This window comes from Pelobates fuscus, chromosome 1, assembly GCF_036172605.1.
Source record: "Pelobates fuscus isolate aPelFus1 chromosome 1, aPelFus1.pri, whole genome shotgun sequence".
Taxonomy (NCBI): Eukaryota; Metazoa; Chordata; class Amphibia; order Anura; family Pelobatidae; genus Pelobates; species Pelobates fuscus.
The window spans coordinates 16174119-16197016 of NC_086317.1; the positions used below are offsets into that span (position 1 = coordinate 16174119).

General features: G+C 37.7%; 1 protein-coding gene across 2 annotated transcripts in view; it reads left to right on the forward strand.

Annotated features, from left to right (window-relative positions):
- GAP43 (growth associated protein 43) overlaps positions 1-22898 on the forward strand; it is a 92639-nt gene that overhangs the window by 37821 nt on the left and 31920 nt on the right. Inside the window, exons 2-3 of one of the 2 annotated variants that reach the window (XM_063446451.1) lie at positions 1862-2420; positions 16580-17377. In XM_063446451.1, coding sequence (XP_063302521.1) covers positions 1862-2420; positions 16580-16599 — 579 coding nt within the window. In that variant the 3' untranslated portion in view covers positions 16600-17377. Of the gene's footprint in view, positions 1-1861; positions 2421-16579; positions 17378-22898 lie in introns of those variants that run through there. The other variant, XM_063446444.1, reaches the window with a different exon arrangement.

Sequence of the window (22898 nt, forward strand, 5' to 3'; positions counted from 1 at the left end):
ACTATCCTGCAGTGTGGGAATATCCCCTCTCCCAAGGAGCATTTCAAACCCAGAGCCAGGGGTGATAGGGCTCTGGGACATGTGAGTTTATTACATATAACACCTTTTCCACATACTATTATTACCAGATGGTCTGCACCATTATTTGTTTCTTTATATTTACAGATTATTTTAGCGCGTTCTTTTTGGTAACTATTGTTCTGCTTTTCACAATCTCTTGTGCATTGTATTTGTGAACGCTGCCATATCATCTGCATGGGATTTTAGCGCTCACACATTGGTTATTAAGAAAGCTATGTTAGCATGCTAAAACAGTTTTGTGTACAAATTTTAGAACGGCAGAGAACTGAGCAATGAGACTGCAGAGGTGTGATCTATACACCTTAATCACTTCATTAAGCTAAAGTTGTTTTGGTGCATAGAGTGTCCCATCAATAAAAAGCAGAATGTTCCCTTTAGTCTTTAGACTCTGGATTTTATTATGCAAAATATAGTGAACCATACAATATATTAATAACACATGGTTCAATGATACTTTCTCACTTCTGGCTGAATATTTTAATGTAATAGAAATAAAAGTGCTATATAGATGTTCACCCCCCTTTTTTCACAACCTTTTCAGATTTCCATTATGAATTAACTTTTTCCTAGAACGTCTGTCACACTAAACTTAATCCTTCACTGGATTGAACGTATAAGATTTATTGAATTAAATTAAATATACTTGTAGGCCAAAGATTACAGCAACAAATGTGACAAACTGCCTTGTTTCTCTGCTACATGATTCGCTGAAGAATTGTATACAGGCATCTTTAAATGGCAAGACGCACTTAATATTTTAAACCAATTTGTTGTATGGTGCAGTATAGCATCCATATTGTTTTTAAGATTGTAAAATGTGTGGGTTTCTTTAAATCTGCACTATTTGGTAGCATGGCATTTTTAAAGTGATATTGTGTCACTGACAGTCAAAATTCTGAACATTGAGTTACTTGTCAATGATTTGAGCAGTTTCTGTCTCTCCGTAGCTCTATTTACCTGTGGGAGTGTGTGTGTCTGTATCACTCTTTACAAAGTGTATGTGTTTTATGTATTTTTCTTTCAGTGTCTGTCTGTGTGAAATGTTTTAGGTTCTCTTAGTCCATCACATTTTATTGGGCGTTTATCTCCTTATCTAGACATAAACCTGTCCATTTCTACCTAAAAAAAAAAAAATCAAAGAAAACAGAAACGGTCAACAGTTTTTACAGAGAGATTGCAGATGTCTCTATCGGAATTACAAATGTCAGTTTTATATAACTCCCAAATGGAGCTGAATAGAACACTCAATGTTTAACTGGAACTGCGGTGTTCTATTTTAATCATCTCCTATGAGCATTGAGGATGCAATCTTCTAAATCTAGATCTGGCTCTGCATGACAAATGTATGGACGATTTGCAAATGTAATGTGGAGATAAAGTTTCTCTTCTGAAATGTTGAATGCCACTTGAGAGCAGGATTATGTAAAGTTGCCGAAGTTAGCACAGCCTATTCATTTTGTTTGATTAAGTTGTACCATTTATACAGAATAAATGGCTGCAAATTACAAGTATGTAAAAGATCCTGGAATCAATGTTAGATAGTGAATTAAATTAAGTTCAATGCTTATTAAAAAAAAAAAAATATATATATACTTGGCTTTGAGATCAAATTTATTTATTTTTTGCAAAAAATGCTTAATTGGTTGGGTCAATTCAATGTGTTCTCTACTGAATCTAACTGTTAGGATTAAAGCTTTAGACGTCTATTTTTCTTAAATTAGAGCCAAGTCTGGAAACAATGTAGACCTTATAAAAATTCAATGCTTCTTCTCTTTTTAAGGTGGAGCAAAATGAGGATGGCGATCAAAAAATTGAACAAGATGCAAACAAGCCAGAGGATAAAGCCCACAAGGCAGCCACTAAAATCCAGGCTAGCTTCCGTGGACATATAATCAGGAAAAAACTGAAGGGAGACAAGAAGGGAGATGAGAACCCCGGAGAGGCTGTAGAGAACCATAAAGAAGATGCCAAGAAAGATGTGGGCAAAACAGAGAATGAAGCTCCTAAAATAGAGGAACCGTCCAGTGATGGGCCTTTGTCTGAAGACAATAAGAAAAAAGTTGAAAGTTCTGAAGATAAAAAGGAGGCTGCCACAGAGGAGGCTGCCAAAAACACAGATACGTCCCAGAAAACCCCTTCGGAAGAGAAAAATGCCTCAGTGGAGACAGAGAGTACAACAAAAGATAACACAGAGAATTCCTCGGGCAACGATGCAAACAAAGCAAAGGATGAATCCAAACAAGCTGATGTGCCTGCTAGTACCCAGGAAGCTGCCCCGTCAAAAGACCAACCCAAGCAGGAGACAGCAGATAGTAGTCAAGTGGAAGAAAAGAAAGGAGGTATGTAGATATAGATACATTTAACTGGAAGTATTATATAGTATATAATGGTATTGTCTTCTTCGAATAATCAATGCAATGTCAGATAAACACAAAACAACTCAACATCAGGACTCAACAGAACAAATTAAAAAATTAAACAAGATACTATTGATTGTGGTATATTCTTATAATTACTAATCAATGGACCAGGTGCATCTTTCAGTGGCTTAATAGTGTTCTTAAAGGACCACTCTAGGCACCCAGACCACTTCAGCTTAACGAGGTGGTCTGGGTGCCAGGTCCTTCTAGGGTTAACCCATTTTTTCATAAACATAGCAGTTTCAGAGAAACTGCTATGTTTATGAATGGGTTAAGCCTTCCCCCTATGTCCTCTAGTGGCTGTCTCATTGACAGCCGCTAGAGGCGCTTGCGTGCTTCTCACTGTGATTTTCACAGTGAGAGCACGCCAGCGTCCATAGGAAAGCATTGTGAATGCTTTCCTATGTGACCGGCTGAATGCGCGCGCAGCTCTTGCCGCGCGTGCGCATTCAGCCGACGGGGAGGATAAGAGGAGGATCGGAGGAGGAGAGCAGGAGGAGATCTCTCCGCCCAGCGCTGGAAAAAGGTAAGTTTTTACCCCTTTCCCCTTCCCAGAGCCGGGCGGGAGGGGGTCCCTGAGGGTGGGGGCACCCTCAGGGCACTCTAGTGCCAGGAAAACGAGTATGCTTTCCTGGCACTAGAGTGGTCCTTTAATTTTTACTCATACAATCATTTATTTATTTTATGATTAGCTGGTGTCATTGCTCTTCTTATCAGTGTAAGGTGGCTTAGGCTATATTCTTGAAGACGGGCCTCTAACCCTCATAAGTCATGAAGAAGTCTTAGAAAACAAAGGAGCTATCATCATCTATAACCTAGGGGACCATTTGCCAAGCTTTTTTCTCTATGATTCCTAAACCTAAATGTGTTAAAAAAATTCATTATTGGTTAAAGTGAGAAATGTTACTGTACAGATTGGAAGAGGAGAATCAAATATTCTCTGTATAAACAATATAATATTTGCACGTTCATGGTGCAAATTGTTAATACACTTGCCACATTGTATTTTGCATCACCTTTAAAATCTCATTCCTATTAAGCCAAGCTTATTTTATCTTGGTGCTAATTAGATTTTCATAGATAAGATTCAGGTGTTAATATTCTTGCAGTTGTGTAAGCTTTGATACATTAGTTTTACAAATCTCCCTGATGGTCAAATCTAAATAGTTAAATAGTTCAAATAGTGTCTGGTTAACGTGTTACCCCACAGATCTGCAGATTGGCCTTTAACAGTGATGTCAAAAGGAAAAATTGTATTGTAATTATTTAATAATATACCGTATTCATTGGCAAGTAACATTTTTTTGAAATTTTTGGATGAACGTTGTTAAACCATTTCACGTTGACTCATTCACTAAATTTATTCATTTACATGTGCAATATTCATTAGAACTGATTGGAGTTAAAAGGACACTCCACTGTCTAAATGCTAAATAAATAAAATGGCTTGTAGGTATACACAGAATGAAAACTAGCATCCATTTAAATGCACATTCTAAAATTGGGGTTATATTAAAAACAGCTTGCAAAATCAGCTGTTTCTTATCTACAGCCTTTACAAGCCCTCTCCTCCTTACCCCACCCTGACTTTATGTGGCTATCCAATCACAGACTTCACAGGATATGAATTCACAGTGGGGGCAGTAACTATAGGGTATGTATTCACAGTGGGGGCAGTAAAGATAGGGTGTGTATTCACAGTGAGGGCAGCAACGATAGTATATGTATTCACAGTGAGGGCAGTCAGTGGTGTATCCCGGTTTTGTGCTGCCTAGGCATGACAAAACTCAGTCGCCCCCGCGCACATATTTATTCACAGGGAGGGCAGTAAAGCTAGGATGTGTATTCACAGTGAGGGCAGTAAAGCTAGGATGTGTATTCACAGGGAGGGCAGTAAAGCTAGGATGTGTATTCACAGGGAGGGCAGTAAAGCTAGGATGTGTATTCACAGTGAGGGCAGTAAAACTAGGATGTGGATTCACAGTGAGGGCAGTAAAGCTAGGATGTGGATTCACAGTGAGGGCAGTAAAGCTAGGATGTGGATTCACAGGGAGGGCAGTAAAGCTAGGATGTGTATTCACAGTGAGGGCAGTAAAGCTAGGATGTGGATTCACAGGGAGGGCAGTAAAGCTAGGATGTGGATTCACAGGGAGGGCAGTAAAGCTAGGATGTGGATTCACAGGGAGGGCAGTAAAGCTAGGATGTGTATTCACAGGGAGGGCAGTAAAGCTAGGATGTGTATTCACAGTGAGGGCAGTAAAGCTAGGATGTGTATTCACAATGAGGGCAGTAAAGCTAGGATGTGGATTCACAGTGAGGGCAGTAAAGCTAGGATGTGTATTCACAGTGAGGGCAGTAAAGCTAGGATGTGTATTCACAGGGAGGGCAGTAAAGCTAGGATGTGGATTCACAGGGAGGGCAGTAAAGCTAGGATGTGGATTCACAGGGAGGGCAGTAAAGCTAGGATGTGGATTCACAGGGAGGGCAGTAAAGCTAGGATGTGTATTCACAGTGAGGGCAGTAAAGCTAGGATGTGGATTCACAGTGAGGGCAGTAAAGCTAGGATTTGTATTCACAGGGAGGGCAGTAAAGCTAGGATGTGGATTCACAGGGAGGGCAGTAAAGCTAGGATGTGGATTCACAGTGAGGGCAGTAAAGCTAGGATGTGTATTCACAGGGAGGGCAGTAAAGCTAGGATGTGTATTCACAGTGAGGGCAGTAAAGCTAGGATGTGTATTCACAGGGAGGGCAGTAGAGCTAGGATGTGTATTCACAGGGAGGGCAGTAAAGCTAGGATGTGGATTCACAGGGAGGGCAGTAAAGCTAGGATGTGTATTCACAGTGAGGGCAGTAAAGCTAGGATGTGTATTCACAGTGAGGGCAGTAAAGCTAGGATGTGGATTCACAGGGAGGGCAGTAAAACTAGGATGTGGATTCACAGGGAGGGCAGTAAAGCTAGGATGTGTATTCACAGGGAGGGCAGTGAAGCTAGGATGTGTATTCACAGTGAGGGCAGTAGAGCTAGGATGTGTATTCACAGGGAGGGCAGTAGAGCTAGGATGTGGATTCACAGGGAGGGCAGTAAAGCTAGGATGTGGATTCACAGGGAGGGCAGTAAAGCTAGGATGTGTATTCACAGTGAGGGCAGTAAAGCTAGGATGTGTATTCACAGTGAGGGCAGTAAAGCTAGTATGTGGATTCACAGGGAGGGCAGTAAAACTAGGATGTGGATTCACAGGGAGGGCAGTAAAGCTAGGATGTGTATTCACAGGGAGGGCAGTGAAGCTAGGATGTGTATTCACAGTGAGGGCAGTAGAGCTAGGATGTGTATTCACAATGAGGGCAGTAAAACTAGGATGTGGATTCACAGGGAGGGCAGTAAAGCTAGGATGTGGATTCACAGGGAGGGCAGTAAAACTAGGATGTGGATTCACAGGGAGGGCAGTAAAGCTAGGATGTGTATTCACAGGGAGGGCAGTGAAGCTAGGATGTGTATTCACAGTGAGGGCAGTAGAGCTAGGATGTGTATTCACAATGAGGGCAGTAAAACTAGGATGTGGATTCACAGGGAGGGCAGTAAAGCTAGGATGTGTATTCACAGGGAGGGCAGTAAAGCTAGGATGTGTATTCACAGGGAGGGCAGTAAAGCTAGGATGTGTATTCACAGGGAGGGCAGTAAAGCTAGGATGTGGATTCACAGGGAGGGCAGTAAAGCTAGGATGTGTATTCACAGGGAGGGCAGTAAAGCTAGGATGTGTATTCACAGGGAGGGCAGTAAAGCTAGGATGTGGATTCACAGGGAGGGCAGTAAAGCTAGGATGTGGATTCACAGGGAGGGCAGTAAAGCTAGGATGTGGATTCACAGGGAGGGCAGTAAAGCTAGGATGTGTATTTATTGATGGCAAGGTTGTTGCTGTATAAGCTTTTAGGAAAAGGTTGGATACAATATGATCCCATCAGAGTTGTAATTAAGGGAGGGTGAAAACAGGCATTCTTATAAAAATCTTTGAGTCATTATCTTCAATTAGTTCAGCAGATAAAGACAGGGCAGATATTATTTCTGCAAATTTCTGTATTGTTTTTGGCGATATATATATTGTACTATGCGTGTACTGTTGCTTATACAAGTTATATCTCCTGAGCCTTTAATATAACTTCTAATGACAATAATTGCTAGCAATCATTTAGTAATAAATCACACCGTCTACCTTTGTATGGAGCATAGAATGTTCCTGCAACGATTTTATAGGAATAATTATGTAAAACAAAAAAACAAAAACAATAATAAAATAAAAAGCTGTCTTAATTACTCCTCCAAAGTGTTTCAGTGTGAAAAGCGGAATTTGAAGACATTCCCACTCCTGCCATGATGTAATATCTCCCACTTTGGACACAATATTCCATCGATTTATAGTAGGGGAAGGGACTGTTAGTCTTAATTTGTTTCGAGACATCGCGGTATATCTTCCAAACACCTGATAAAAGTACAGCTTTGTGTCCATTGCTCATGTGATACATTTCTACTTAGATCACTGATGCTAACAAGGAGGGCAAATTGTCGTAGTGATGAACGCTAGGCAATATTAAATCTCTGATGGAAGGCAGAAAGTGCCCTGTGTTGTTTCAGGTGGGGTCTGCACGATATATCTTCTGAGCACCGTCTCCCCACTGCCTTCTGGTTGGACAACCATTGAGTTATTTGATTAATTAGTGCTTAAGCCAAGTCTGAAGCATATTGCATAACAGGGACACAATTCATTTTGATAGATCGAGAGGGGGCTAGTGGCTTCAGGATGAAAGTGACCTGATTTTCTCTTTGCCAAACAAGATCCACACAACTTAATACACGTCAGATTATTTAACTCCAAGAATAAATCACATCAATGTGTAATGAGCGGGGTTTGAACGGCTGCAAGGATTTTCTGCTTCTATTTTTAAAACCCGTAATAACTTGATCAATGCCAGGGATGCTATAAGGGGGTGCTGCAAATATAAAATATCCTGCTATACTAAACTAAAAATGAAAGAGTTTTCAGATTGATTTATGTTTATTTTCTTGTGCATTTAATCTCAATAGTAATTTTTATGTTAAACAAAACTTTGGTTTCCTGTTTAACGACCTTGATTTAATATCCAGCAAACCTCGTTTTTTTAAATGTCATCTTCTTCCATTCACTAAGTTCCATCCTTGTCAGTTTCATTCAGATCTTTTCTTTTAATACACTATCGATGTTAACAGTACCTCCATTTCATCCTATCCTGTTTACCCACTAAACTGTAAGATGTTATATGAAATCCTTTGCCTGTAAAGTCCACAGTGGGGAGCGGATACTTATAGCACTTGGGTGTGCATGGACAACTTGACGTGAAGCCTCACCATCTTTCTTTTTCTTCTCCACCAAAACCACATACTCTAAAGCAGAGGTAGGCAATATTTGGCACTCCAGCCAAATTGCTGCGGTAAACCATCAGTGGAGATGTAGTCCACATATCTGGAGTGCCAAAGGTGGCCTATCTCTTCTCTGGGTTCTAGTTAGTGTGCTTGTAGCATATCCATCTTATCTCCATTGAGGATACACTTCTGATGCCTTATTTTCGAAGAATATTTTTTTATGTGGGAGCCAGCATAAATATAGTTAAAGGGACACCATAGTCACCAAAACAACTTTAGCTTAATAAAACAGTTTGTCTCAATTATCTGTCATTTAGGAGCTATATCACTTTTGATTCTGTTTATTCAGCACCAGCCACACCTCCCCTGGCTGTGACTGACACAGCCTGCATGAAAAAATGGTTTCATTTTCAATCAGATATTAACTTACTTTAAACGTTTTTATCTTGGGACGTGATGACGTGACGCGGTCACACACCAGGAGGCTGGGTTTAGGGGGCTGACGGACCAGCAGACGAAAAGCAGCCACAAGGGAACGAGGAGACGAAATATATAAGTCCATATCAAGAACTGTTGCTGCAGGACAATAGGAGATCGAAGGTTGTAGGTCTCCACTTGAAAAGTCTCCAAAACAGAGGACAGAATAAATATATCCAGAGAAAACAAGCTGCAATACTGGAAAAAAATTCTCTGCATTACTGGAAACCATCCTGTGTTCTAAAAACAACGGAAAGCGCCAAATGCAAGTATAATCAAAAAATCCATATGAGTAAAAAAATTGGTGATGGGATTCTACAAACAATACAAAGATATATTAGTGACCTAACTTGAAAATATATAATACCCACAAACTTCATCTGTAAATAAACGGAGTATATTAATAATCTTTATATAAACGGAGTATATAAATAATCTGTATATAAACGGAGAGAAAGTGAAAGGTTCAAAATTTGCTTAATTATATTTGTGGAAAACCTAAAGGAAAAGGCAGTTGCAAACTTTACTATAAAAATTGTGATAAATGAAAAATCTATACCTAAGTTAAAACGAAAACCTAAGGATGGTGACAACTGCAGAAGCTAAGATTGGAACTTCATTAGTTTATATAAACAAGAAAGGAGAATGGGAATACAAAAGGAAAAAGGAAAAGAAAGGGAAAGGAGAAAGAAAATAAAAATGAAAGAAGGGAAAATGGATACTGCCAAGATTCCAAAGAAAAAATAACTAAAAAGGAATAGAAAACAAGACAAACAAATGTCTGCCTTTTTCTCTCCCCAAAATAAACAAGGAGTTGATCATTCACTTTCAGAAGAATCTCGTATGGAGGAGAGAAAAATTTATTAAAATCAAACCGAAACATTTAAAAAGGAAATAAGTAACAGTACATGTTAACTGAAACAACAAATAGAAGAGACAGGTATGAAACTAACTAAAATGGAAGAAAAATAGGAAAAAATAGAATTCCGGTATAATCAGAACTTGAGGAGCAAGAGAGAATGAAGATGGATATCAATAACTTAGAACACAGATTAAATCAAACGGAGGACAGACAAAGAATAAAAAATATCAGACTAAAAAATACACCGGAGGACATTACCCATGACAAGATAAAAGGAATTTTTATTGGAATTTTTTGCAGCGCTAAATACCAACACTACAAAATCAAGAAATGGTGATTGAAAATACATACCGGGTGAGAAAACCGCGAAATATCCCGGATTCATACCCGAGGGATATGGTGGGCTCCTTATACTCTTTACAAACAAAACAGCAAATAATCCAAGTAAGTAGAACTAAGAAGATAATAGAGGAAAGATTTAGAAACATCAAAATATATCAAGACCTCTCATCATTTACAAGAATGTGGAGACATGTTTTCACCCCAGCTCTGATGTCACTTAAACAGCATAATATAAGATACCACTGGGGGTCTAACAGAACAAGAACAGTATTTTGGAAAGACACAAAGAAAACGTTCGCTGAGGCAAGGGAATTGGAGGAATAGACAAAAGAACAAATAAAATGAAAAGATTAAAAAACTAATAGGTGTCATTCAGAGGAACATGAAGAGAAGGGAAAGGAAAGGAAAGAAAAAGAACGTATTTTTTTGCACAGGACACTAAAAGTAATACGGAGCGAGTCACAGAAATAAGTGTAACAAGAGAATGGGGAAGAAACACAGAGGACTGTGATAAAGGACTTTTTTAAAGCATATATATATATATAGATTGGGAATAATGTATATGGTAAATAGACAAAATAGAGTGTGATCAGCACAGATATAAAGAAAGGAAAAGAAAGAGAAAAAGAGAAAGGAAAAATGGAATGATATAAAGGGAAAAGAAAAAGGCACAAGTTTACACAAAAAAAGAGGGACCACAAAATATATAGCACTTTCGGTTTATGTGAGATATGGAAAGGAAAGAGAGAAAAAGGGGGGAGGGGGAGGCACTTTTTAGGTGGATGAAGTTCAAAGGGGGTGAGATAAGAGAGAAAAGTATATATAAATAAAAGATAATAAACACACAACTCTAAGGGTAATATATAAAAGTGTTAGATAAATGAAAATTTTTCTTCAAAATTGGTGCGTTTACTTTAAAGGAAAAATGTAATTTCATTTAAGTGGTAAGCCCTTTCTTTATTCTCCTCTCTTGGTTGGCATTCAGTGTCTAAACCTCTATATCATTAGCTATAGTTCTTATATATGCTTTAATGTCCAGAAGTGGCAACAAGGGATAAATTAATATTTATTATGGAAGTCGCTGGCCCAGGTCAACCTCTGAAAATACCCCTGCTTGGAGATCACTTAGTACATCTCAGCTCTTGACATTATAGGGAACTGTGTCAGGGAATACAGGGAGTGCAGAATTATTAGGCAAATGAGTATTTTGACCACATCATCCTCTTTATGCATGTTGTCTTACTCCAAGCTGTATAGGCTCGAAAGCCTCCTACCAATTAAGCATATTAGGTGATGTGCATCTCTGTAATGAGAGGGGGTGTGGTCTAATGACATCAACACCCTATATCAGGTGTGCATAATTATTAGGCAACTTCCTTTCCTTTGGCAAAATGGGTCAAAAGAAGGACTTGACAGGCTCAGAAAAGTCAAAAATAGTGAGATATCTTGCAGAGGGATGCAGCACTCTTAAAATTGCAAAGCTTCTGAAGCGTGATCATCGAACAATCAAGCGTTTCATTCAAAATAGTCAACAGGGTCGCAAGAAGCGTGTGGAGAAACCAAGGCGCAAAATAACTGCCCATGAACTGAGAAAAGTCAAGCGTGCAGCTGCCAAGATGCCACTTGCCACCAGTTTGGCCATATTTCAGAGCTGCAACATCACTGGAGTGCCCAAAAGCACAAGGTGTGCAATACTCAGAGACATGGCCAAGGTAAGAAAGGCTGAAAGACGACCACCACTGAACAAGACACACAAGCTGAAACGTCAAGACTGGGCCAAGAAATATCTCAAGACTGATTTTTCTAAGGTTTTATGGACTGATGAAATGAGAGTGAGTCTTGATGGGCCAGATGGATGGATTGGTAAAGGGCAGAGAGCTCCAGTCCGACTCAGACGCCAGCAAGGTGGAGGTGGAGTACTGGTTTGGGCTGGTATCATCAAAGATGAGCTTGTGGGGCCTTTTCGGGTTGAGGATGGAGTCAAGCTCAACTCCCAGTCCTACTGCCAGTTTCTGGAAGACACCTTCTTCAAGCAGTGGTACAGGAAGAAGTCTGCATCCTTCAAGAAAAACATGATTTTCATGCAGGACAATGCTCCATCACATGCGTCCAAGTACTCCACAGCGTGGCTGGCAAGAAAGGGTATAAAAGAAGAAAATCTAATGACATGGCCTCCTTGTTCACCTGATCTGAACCCCATTGAGAACCTGTGGTCCATCATCAAATGTGAGATTTACAAGGAGGGAAAACAGTACACCTCTCTGAACAGTGTCTGGGAGGCTGTGGTTGCTTCTGCACGCAATGTTGATGGTGAACAGATCAAAACACTGACAGAATCCATGGATGGCAGGCTTTTGAGTGTCCTTGCAAAGAAAGGTGGCTATATTGGTCACTGATTTGTTTTTGTTTTGTTTTTGAATGTCAGAAATGTATATTTGTGAATGTTGAGATGTTATATTGGTTTCACTGGTAAAAATAAATAATTGAAATGGGTATATATTTGTTTTTTGTTAAGTTCCCTTATAATTATGCACAGTAATAGTCACCTGCACACACAGATATCCCCCTAAAATAGCTAAAACTAAAAACAAACTAAAAACTACTTCCAAAAATATTCAGCTTTGATATTAATTAGTTTTTTGGGTTCATTGAGAACATGGTTGTTCAATAATAAAATTAATCCTCAAAAATACAACTTGCCTAATAATTCTGCACTCCCTGTACATTAAGAGGGGGATGGAGTGAGAATATATGTGGTTTTCCCTTTTTTTTAGGGGAACCTTTGTGTTGTGTAGAAGTTTTTTGTGTTGATCCTGTGAGGAAAGCTGAGAATGGGAGTAAATGAGAAAGATAGAATTCTGAAGTGCATCTCTATGAATACTGGGTTTGAATAGCCCATTTGAAAGGAAACTTCTATATGAATTACTCAGAAAGCAACAGATAGATATAGCCATGATACAATAGACTCATTGGTAAAGGGAAGAGAAAATTAGATGGAGATATGAGATGTACGAAGAAGTTATACAGGCATCTCTTGAGAGGAAAAAAAAAAGAGAGGAGTTGCTATTATCTTCTCAAAATGGCTTAAAAAATAATATACACAGAGGTAGATAACTAAGGAAGATATCAAATCCTAGTTTGTAAGGTAGACTCTGTAAAATACACTTTTGTAAACCTCTAAATATCTAAAAAAGATAACAGAGCAGAAAAGGTAAAAATGGTAATGTTAGTTATTACAGGGGACTTTAATTGTGTCCTCGATACGGTATTAGATAAAAAAAAAACTAAAGATAACAGAAAAATAAGTAACCAATTAAAGAAACAATCTAACATTCTAAGAAATATTATGAAAGAAAAAAACTTGTTAGATATATGGCGAGTCTGTAATGTAAAAGACAACACATTTACACATTGTTCTAGAGTAACAATGTGTAAGTTCGTTATCTAGAATTGATCTGGGTTTGGGAGACAATAGTTTAGTAGAACAAATCCAGAAAATTATAATACAGGAGAATCCATGGGTAGATCATGGCTATAATTTGTTAGATACAAAAGATTTAAAAAAATATAACACTTGGCGGTTGTATGATAATATCCTTTCCAAAATGGAAGATGAAAAATATATTAGAAACTTAACAGAACTGTATTTCAAAGAAAATAAAATGGAAAAAAAAGAGAATGTCTAATACAATGATCTGGTGTGCTGTAGTAAGAGGATATTTGATAAAACTCAAAAGTAAAATTCAAAGAGAAAAAGGAGCCTTGAGGGAAGAGCTATATATAGAATGTTATAAGTTACCTAAAAATAATTAAAAAAAAACATGTAACTAGTAAAACGATAAAACAATTAAATGATCTTAAAGATAAAATTAGCGAAATAGAAATGGAAATGGAATAGAAATTGGATGCAGAAAAGCCCTTTGACAGGGTCGGATGGGAAAATATGTTCGGGGTGCTGGAGTCTATGGAGTTTGGTGGTTGGATGAGGGCAGCAATTAAAACTATATATCAAGAACCAATGGCTAGGGTGGTGGGAATAGATCTATGTTCCGATTGTTTTTCGTTAGGTAATGGCACCCGACAAGGTTGCCCTCTTTCACCAATACTATATATACTATCTCTGGAGTCTCTAGCAATAAGAATAAGAGCAAATCATGATATTAAGGGGATTTCAACAGCCTCTAAAGAACTGAAGCTGTGTATGTACGCTGACGACACTATAATGACCCTGGCCGATCCAATTGTTTCTGTTGCTCATTTGATAGATGAGATAACGCAATATAGTGAAATATCTAATTATAAGATAAATATAGATAAATCTGTGGTTATGTTTAAAAACTGTGACACTGATATAAAAAAAATCAATACTAGATATATGGCTTTAAAGAAACTAAAAGGAATTTTGAATATTTGGGTATAATGCTATCTGATAAAACTAATAGAATAGTAGAAGATAATTTCTTGAAACTGATTAGATTAACAAATCTAACTCTAAAAAATGTAATACTTTGCTATTGAGTTGGCTAGGAAGAATTAATATCATCAATGCTTACATAATTCCCAAGCGGACCTATTTTTTTTTTTTTTAAATGATTCCACTAGATACCTGACAGCTGGTAGAGATTATACAAAGACGTTTTAGAAACTTTGTATGGAGAGGGAAAAGACCCAGCATTAATTTAGAACAGTTGACTAATAGCTTGGGGCATGAGGGTATGAATTTCCCCAATATCAAAAAACATTACAAAGCCAGTAAAGTCCACCATATTAAAATACTAACTAAAAAGAAAACAAAAGAAACAGGATGGTTTATGTTGGAAACTCAGTCATTGCATAATATCTATCTAAATAAACTTGTTTGGCAGAGAAAAGGATATCTGGTATTGAAAAAAAATTAAAAAAAATAAAAATAGATTTTAACCCACATATTTCCAGTATGGTTTAAATTAAGAAAAACATATGAAAAATACTGGAAAGATGTATGGATTTATAGAATTGGAGATATTGGAATCTCTTACAGATGATTTAAAACTAGATCTGTGGAGAGAAAAGAAAATCAAAGACCTAAATAATATAATGAAGGAGGGAAGAATGAAAACGTTTGCATCATTAGTCCTAGAACATAATTTACCAGAATCTGAAATATTAAGTTATTTAAGAGTTAAATCACTGGTCTCAAGAAATTTTAATGAGGGAAAAAGTAAAAATGCCATGTGCATGAAATCAATTTTTGAAATAAGAAAAACTGCAAACCTTCTATTAAAATGTTATATGTTGATCAGATCAATGTCTCAAATTATTCTGACAAAACAGTTTAAAAAATGGGAAACTGAGTGTAACATTAATATTGATATTTGTGTATGGGGTGAAATACTAGTCAAAACAAAGAAAAACGTCTATAATAAAATTCTGATTGAAAGCATTTTATAAAGTATGTGATAGGTGGTATTTAGTGCCAACAAGATTAAATAAAATGTATCCTAGTGTTTCAATTTTGTGTTGGAGATGTATGAAGGTAGTTGGAAGTTATCTACACATATGGTGGAGTTGTTCAAAAATGTAAAACATTTTGGGATCAGGTTTATAAAACTTTATATGATTGTTATACGATTAAAATTAATAAAACTCCGGTGGCGGCATTACTACAGTTGGGTTGGCCGGAATTAACAACATTCCAATATTATTTGACCACACATAGGTTTTTTGGTCGTGAAGATTCTCTTAGTAAGAACCTGGAAACAACCTTAAGAAATTAGCTACTCTCAGTGGGCAAAACAACTGACATTACAATTAAAGATGGAATTGGGCATATGCTAGAGAAATAATACCTTGGTCAGGAATAAACTGTTAAGAGAAAAATGTTTGGATCTTGTATTAGCATTTACATAAAGTCTGAGTAAAATATGCACTTCAGAGTTTTTTAAATACAAGTTATATAAAGATTAGATAAGTACATCCTTGTTCTAGCTCATTCTTTTTTTCCCCTCACAGGTAGAATGGAATATGTATTATTATTGTCAATTATTTTGTTTGTTTAATGTTTTGTATTGTCTTTTATATGACGGAAAAAATTCCAATAGGGACTATTTAAAAATATATATATTTTTTTTTCAAGTTTTTATCTTGTACTCTGTGAATCGAACTTTAATTATAAACAGGAGACTCCTGCAGGATCTAGCAAGCTATTAACGAAGCATGAGATAAGAAATTCTAAATTAAACAGAATTTACAATAAAGGAAGGGTAAACATTAGATTTCACTTTACAGGAAGTGTTTAGGAAGGCTGCGTAAGTCACATGCAATGAGGTGTGACTAGGGCTGTATAAACAAAAGGATTTAACTCCTAAATGGCAGAGAATTCCTAAATGGAAGACAATTGAGCAATAAGACTGCAGGCACATGAATTATAACCAAAAACTGTGCTTTGTTAAGCTAAAGTTGTTTTGGTGACTTTAGTGTCCCTTTAAGGAAGGAACATCACATGTTATTTAAAAGGCATGTCTGGATAGAAACTAGATGCTATTATTCCTTCAGTTCTGTGTTCTATCCAAATGTAAATTGCCATAATACAGACATTGACTCGATTATAAGCCTCGTTGGGGGTTTTCAGCACAAAAAATGTGCTGAAAAACTCGGCTAATACTCGAGTATATACGGTAATTTTAATTTAGATATTTTTTATTGAGTGGGAGGAGAGCCTAATATATTAAATAATGTAAACTATAGCATATCTATTCACCATCCTTTTCATAAATCGCTTTCTAAATGAGATAGTTTGCATTTATATTTTGATATCACAAAATGTATCCTTTGAACTTCGATAGAAAATCAAAATGGCTTCTCTGTATGAGCATGCTGCAAATTTTTTTAAATTACTGTATTACACAACATGGTGTCATAGTATAATGAAATCCAGAGTGATATATGTTATATATGGTTTTGCCCAGTTTACTTATATCATTTATTTAGTATTTGACTTTCCCCTCCCATTCACCCCTTCACCAGGTCCTGCTGCATCCACGTAAAGAATGCTGCCCGAATACGTCTGCCTCATCTTCCTCCATTATTCATCAAATCTCCACCGGCTGCTCACTCCATCAAGATACAAAATGAAAAATGTTGACTCAGGCACGCAGCGCCTGCCATGATTCTTCTTTTACCCATATGTCTGCCTTCTGTGCCTCCATTATATCTCCTACATGAGTCCTCCTCTCTTTCTGTGACCTGCCCCCATCTACTTTCCTTATTATCTGATACCTTTTTATCTCTGTCTACGTATTCCATGCCTTATGTCATCTATGCGATATCTACCAGTGGTTGACAAGACAGTCCTAATGGCCCACCAACAATCCAGGATTTATGTATTTCCCGTTTTTATTCCAATGGCAATACTCACAAAACCTGTACTGGGTCAGGAGGACTATTTTGGGAACCACTGCTATGGACTATTCCCTGGATCTCACTGCCATATATAGACTCTTGCCTTCCTCCTCATTCCATTTTAGCTACAAGCTCAATTATGTAACCAATCTTTCAAATTCATAAACCTTGCCCTTGAGCTAAACTTTAATAGACTGTTTGACTATCTCAGCATTTTAATCTCCAATTCTAGGACTCGATCTTTGACTGGCTCCTTACGCCTTTGTGTTTAAAATGCCCCCATGTTCTTTTGACGGTTAGCTAGTGGGAGGGTCATTGCGACTTTTTCTTGACTTGTCTCTGTCGTTAAATGAAGTTCTGTATTGTGCTGCCAAATTTTTTGGTGCTATGAAAACACATGGTAATAAAAACAACTTTGAATTATGGCTGAAAATTTATTTTTACAGATCATTACAAGTTTTCCGTTTTTTTTTTTTTTTTTAATTCTTTATTTTGTCAGTGTACAGTTAGTCACTAATGTGTGACTTCTCTGGAATTCGAGGTAAAGTGAAAGTGAAAGTGAATTTACAATTGTAGACAAAAATATCCAAACTGGAAAGATTCTCCAATTTAGTTATGTTTCTCACTAATTTGGTCTACAATTTGAAATGATCTTTAACCCCTTAAGGACCAAACTTCTGGAATAAAATGGAATCACGACGTGTCAGACATGTCATGTGTCCTTAAGGGGTTAAATTCCTGGCAGATCACTCTTTGGTGAATAATCACGTTTGTGTCTACTACTCTCTAAGTCACATTCAAAGTCTATGTCATACTTTGCCTTTTTGGTTCTGTTCTGTTTACTAATGAGCTAAAAATGTTATGTTTCAATTTCCAATTGCAAATCAAAATCTAAAATGGCTGTTCAGAAAAAAAAAACCTACTGAGTTTTATTTTGCCATTTCTACAACTCCTAGTTTAGTTAACAAAACTTTATGTTGTTTACCACAAAGACACTCACAAATCGTACAGATGTGTCTCAGTAATTACTAAGCTGAGGTGTTCAATACTTAGGTTGGTTGCGTTAATCCTGACACTGATTAATGCCATGTCCCTGTTGGCAACATTCCCATTTAATCTCCATAATTGTGATTAGTTTAACTTCTTTACTGCTATGGCAAGTAATTATTTAATTAAACCAAGCATCGTACATGAGTTAATTATGATCATGGCCTTGTGGTCTTATTGAGTTATTCGTAATTAATCAAACAATCGTTAGACTGCCAATAGTTATACTTGATTAATCAGTGTCATTATGGTTACAGTAACCACTTTGTAATCACAGTAACCTATGCACACATTGGTTTATTTGCGTACCAGCTGCTCTATGGCCTACATTTAAAAAGTTCCTATGCTGTCAGGGAGATGGCTCGATGGATAACGTTCCACCCACAGTATCGTAGAGATCAGAGATTCAATTCAAAGCAAGTTCTTCTCTTTTATCAGTCATGAGAACCGTTCATTTGGTACTGATAACAACTAGACCCCAAGATGAAAATGGCAAAAACCTAAATGTACCTTTCCTGGTTATGTATTTGGATAATATTGGAAGAATCCCTAAATTCTTATAGAAAATGCCAGGTCAGATCTTAAAGAACTGTAACTATGCCACTAATAGAAGATGTCTCCAAATAACTGTAATTACATCATTCACAGTGTGCCAGTTCTTATAAGAATCCATAGGTCAGGCAGGACTTCTTTGTATGACAGATAACGCAACCCTGATTGCTGTCCATTTAAGATCTATTTCTATAATTCTGTAGAAAGAGAAATAAGGTAAGCACCCCTCAAATCCACACACTGTGCCTACAGTCCAGAGATGACCAGGCTCCTCAAATGCAAAATATATTAAGGACTGGGCACAAGTATAAGGACCAGGGCAGGTTTATTGGACGTTTCTGTGTGACAATTAATCAAGCTTCATAAAGGCTCATATAGAGCCAAAATATTGTTTGCTTTTATCCAATAAATCTGCACTTCAATTTATACCTGTGCTCAGTGTTTAATTTATTTTGTTTTAGCCATGGAGTTATGGACGATTCCTCTAGTCACAGTGAGCTAGTGTTCCACATCATTGAGAATGTACAAACATGTGCAATACACAGTTTTTCAATCTTTTACAGTCTGCATGTTGTTCGAGTCTCTGCAACTCTTAATGGGTTTAACAGATGTGGCCGTCTTCCTCATTGTTCCTTGAGGGATATCGGATATCAGTTATATGTCAGGGAGAAGACTGTAAGATGCCAAAACAATTATATGGCCTTGCCCTATGTTTTGTGTAATGGGGACCTGCCAGTATTTCAGTCTTCTGCTACCTCTGTAATTGTCAGCAATGGTAAAAGTTCCCTCTCTACTGACACTTGTAAATTAAAGTCCATTCAAGGGCCCCTGAGTCCGACTTTACCAGTTGGGAAAACTGTTAAGATTTTGTGTGCCTCTTACACTTTGTATCTATGTATAGTTGTTCTGTTCTTTGTAATAGTTTGTCCATTTGCTTTCCATGTTGTACAGTACTACATAAAAGGTTGGCATTCTCCTAGTATAAAATGCTACTATTATACATGTATATGAATGAAAAAGAGGAATACCGCACACTTAATAAAATCCTGGTGTAGCCAGACCTGGGGTTGGCTAGCCCTCCCGTAGTAGATCCTTGAGTGCCTGGACCACAATTTTGTTTAACCACCATTATACATTTAGACATTAACCCAGGTGATCTAGTGTGTGTAAAATCTGGCCACCTGCAGATCACACTATGGTATCATGCCATTGCTCCGAGCTCTCTGCCTCACTCACATTGCAAACAGGAGTGGTTCCAGCAGAACAATGGTCAAGGTATGTCGTGCAGTGATTTATTTTGAAATTGTGCTGCCCTTGGCATGAACAAACTCGGGCACCCAACCTAATTTAAATTTTCTCCACCGCTTCCTGTCAAGGCTGCACGCACTTTGACTGACAGACATTCCCTCACTGATGCATGCACTTACATACACAATGTTATACACTGACATGCATACACACACACACACACACATTACCTGACAGACACACACTCTTACACATTTTCCCCAACACCCACAAATTATTATAATTTTTTTTAATTTTAATGTAACTCCACCCAGCCTCTGTGGGGGAAAGCTGGAGTGTATTCCTCACCTGGGGTCCAGTGGGGCTGCAGGGGCTGCTTATGCTGCTGGCAGGTACGCGTGCAGGCAGGGGGCGTACTGGCAGAGTAGACGGCGAGGGAGCTCTGATCTTTCTGCTCAGCTGACGTCATAGTCCGTCTGACGGCATCACTAAGTGGCGCGCAAGGGAGCTGAGCAGGAAGAGCTCTGACTACAGCACTTCCTCGCCCCCCGACCACAATGCAAGCTGCAACTCACCTCGGCCACAAGAAGGCACATGCCTTGTTAGCCTCATGGTGAATATACTACTGATGTCGTGGCCACAAATATTGATCTCTGTTTGATCACGGTTAGAAGGAATTGCAAGTGGAACCCAAAAATGACCTGACAAACGATGAATGAAGCCAAAAAGGTTGACACATGTTTATGTGAGTTAAAGCAACATTTCCTATGCTGCCTGACATCTTGATCCTTTACGTTAAATGGCATTGGATAGTGACCCATTCTCCAATTGTAAAAATAGTTCAGTGACCGATTCTCCAAACCTACAGTGCTGAAATATGTGGTTAACAAAAAATAAAAGTATAATCACAGGGCTTATAAGGGATATATCCCATTTAAATATATCGTTTCCTAAATAACAACATACCAAATTAAAATACATAATTGTATAATTGGTCTTCATACAAATAACTGAACAAGGCTCCGTACGTGTTATTCATTAACATGTGAATTGTTGAGGATTCAAAGTGACGTCAAAGTAAATGTCCAATTTAAAACCAACGCTACTGAACTGAAAACCCAGCTGACACCGAACTTTGCCAACTGGACTATTCTCGACTAAATTTGGAAATGAGTTTTTGATTAATTTGGTGAATAGTGAATAGCTCGCACTCGATAGCTCGCAAACGATAACATGTCCTCACCATGTCCAGAATGACCTTCTAATTACATTGAAACCATAAAATTATTTGTTTCCTTTTGCTTTAAATATAATGTTTACAGGACAAAAGACATGTTATGTAAACAGGAAATAACCCCCAAAAGTCTACCATGTTTTTGAAATATATGTTCCTTCCTTCATAGAGATGTTTAGCAAAACATTCTCACTCCACCCCACACGTTAAATCCAAATTGGGCGATGCCAGTGACATGAAGTCCTGATGTTTGTATTTTTTTATCATCTTTGACTAAAATGGAGGTATCTTAACGCTTGACCCTGAATAATATTCTGAAATTTAGCAAAAATGAGCCAATCAATGTGCTGCAAAATGTATACATAAAATAAATATTATCTATCTGTTTTGCAGTACATTAATAGGAGCATTCTCCCAATATTTGGTTCACAGATCAAGTTTGAAGAAATAACCAATCGAGGGAAAATGAGGAGGAGCATTATAAAAATAATCTATACTTCGGAGATACAGAATTCCAGCCTAAATTCAGACAACCTGGGAATTAACCAAAAACAAATGCACAAGTCTATTTGTAAACACATTTATTGTAGTTTAAAGACACATTACTGGGAGTATTATTGCTATGGAGCTCTGTTATACACTCAGACACATTACTGGGAGTATTATTGCTGTGGAGCTCTGTTATACACTCAGACACATTACTGGGAGTATTATTGCTGTGGAGCTCTGTTATACACTCAGACACATTACTGGGAGTATCATTGCTGTGGAGCTCTGTTATACACTCAGACACATTACCGGGAGTATTATTGCTGTGGAGCTCTGTTATACACTCAGACACATTACTGGGAGTATTATTGCTGTGGAGCTCTGTTATACACTCAGACACATTACCGGGAGTATTATTGCTGTGGAGCTCTGTTATACACTCAGACACATTACTGGGAGTATTATTACTGTGGAGCTCTGTTATACACTCAGACACATTACTGGGAGTATTATTGCTCTGGTGCTCTGTAATACACTCAGACACATTACTGGGAGTGTTATTGCTGTGGAGCTCTGTTATACACTCAGACACATTACTGGGAGTATTATTGCTGTGGAGCTCTGTTATACACTCAGACACATTACTGGGAGTATTATTGCTCTGGTGCTCTGTAATACACTCAGACACATTACTGGGAGTGTTATTGCTGTGGAGCTCTGTTATACACTCAGACACATTACTGAGAGTATTATTGCTGTGGAGCTCTGTTATACACTCAGACACATTACTGGGAGTATTATTGCTGTGGAGCTCTTTTATACACTCAGACACATTACTGGGAGTATTATTGCTGTGGAGCTCTGTTATACACCAACATTATGAGGCTTCTAGAAAAGAGAGACAGATAAATTTGGGCCCACAATAGGGACTGTCCCTAGTAAGCAGGGACACTTAGAAGGTATGATATATCACAGTTTGAACTAGGAATATTTTTAAATAATCAATATTTTAAGGAAACTATTACTAAAGCATAGGTGACAGTTTGTGGTCCTTTTTACCCCATTAAAATAGGTTTTACTTAATAAAAAATTATTTTGATGGTCGCTGACACTAAGCACTGCGGGAGTGAATGTAGATGTGAACTTGGGGAATAGGGATAGCGAGAAATTGCAAAATGAACATACCATCTCAGTGTCCTCCTCAACAACGTAACAATGACCAGTGACCTAGCTCTCATTCAACATACATCATCCTCATAGCCCTGCAATACCAACCAATCACTTGCAACTCACATCTCCCCCATACAGCAACCACATAGCACGACTACAGTACCCCTGCAGAGCACACTATGGTATCATGTCATACACAATTAC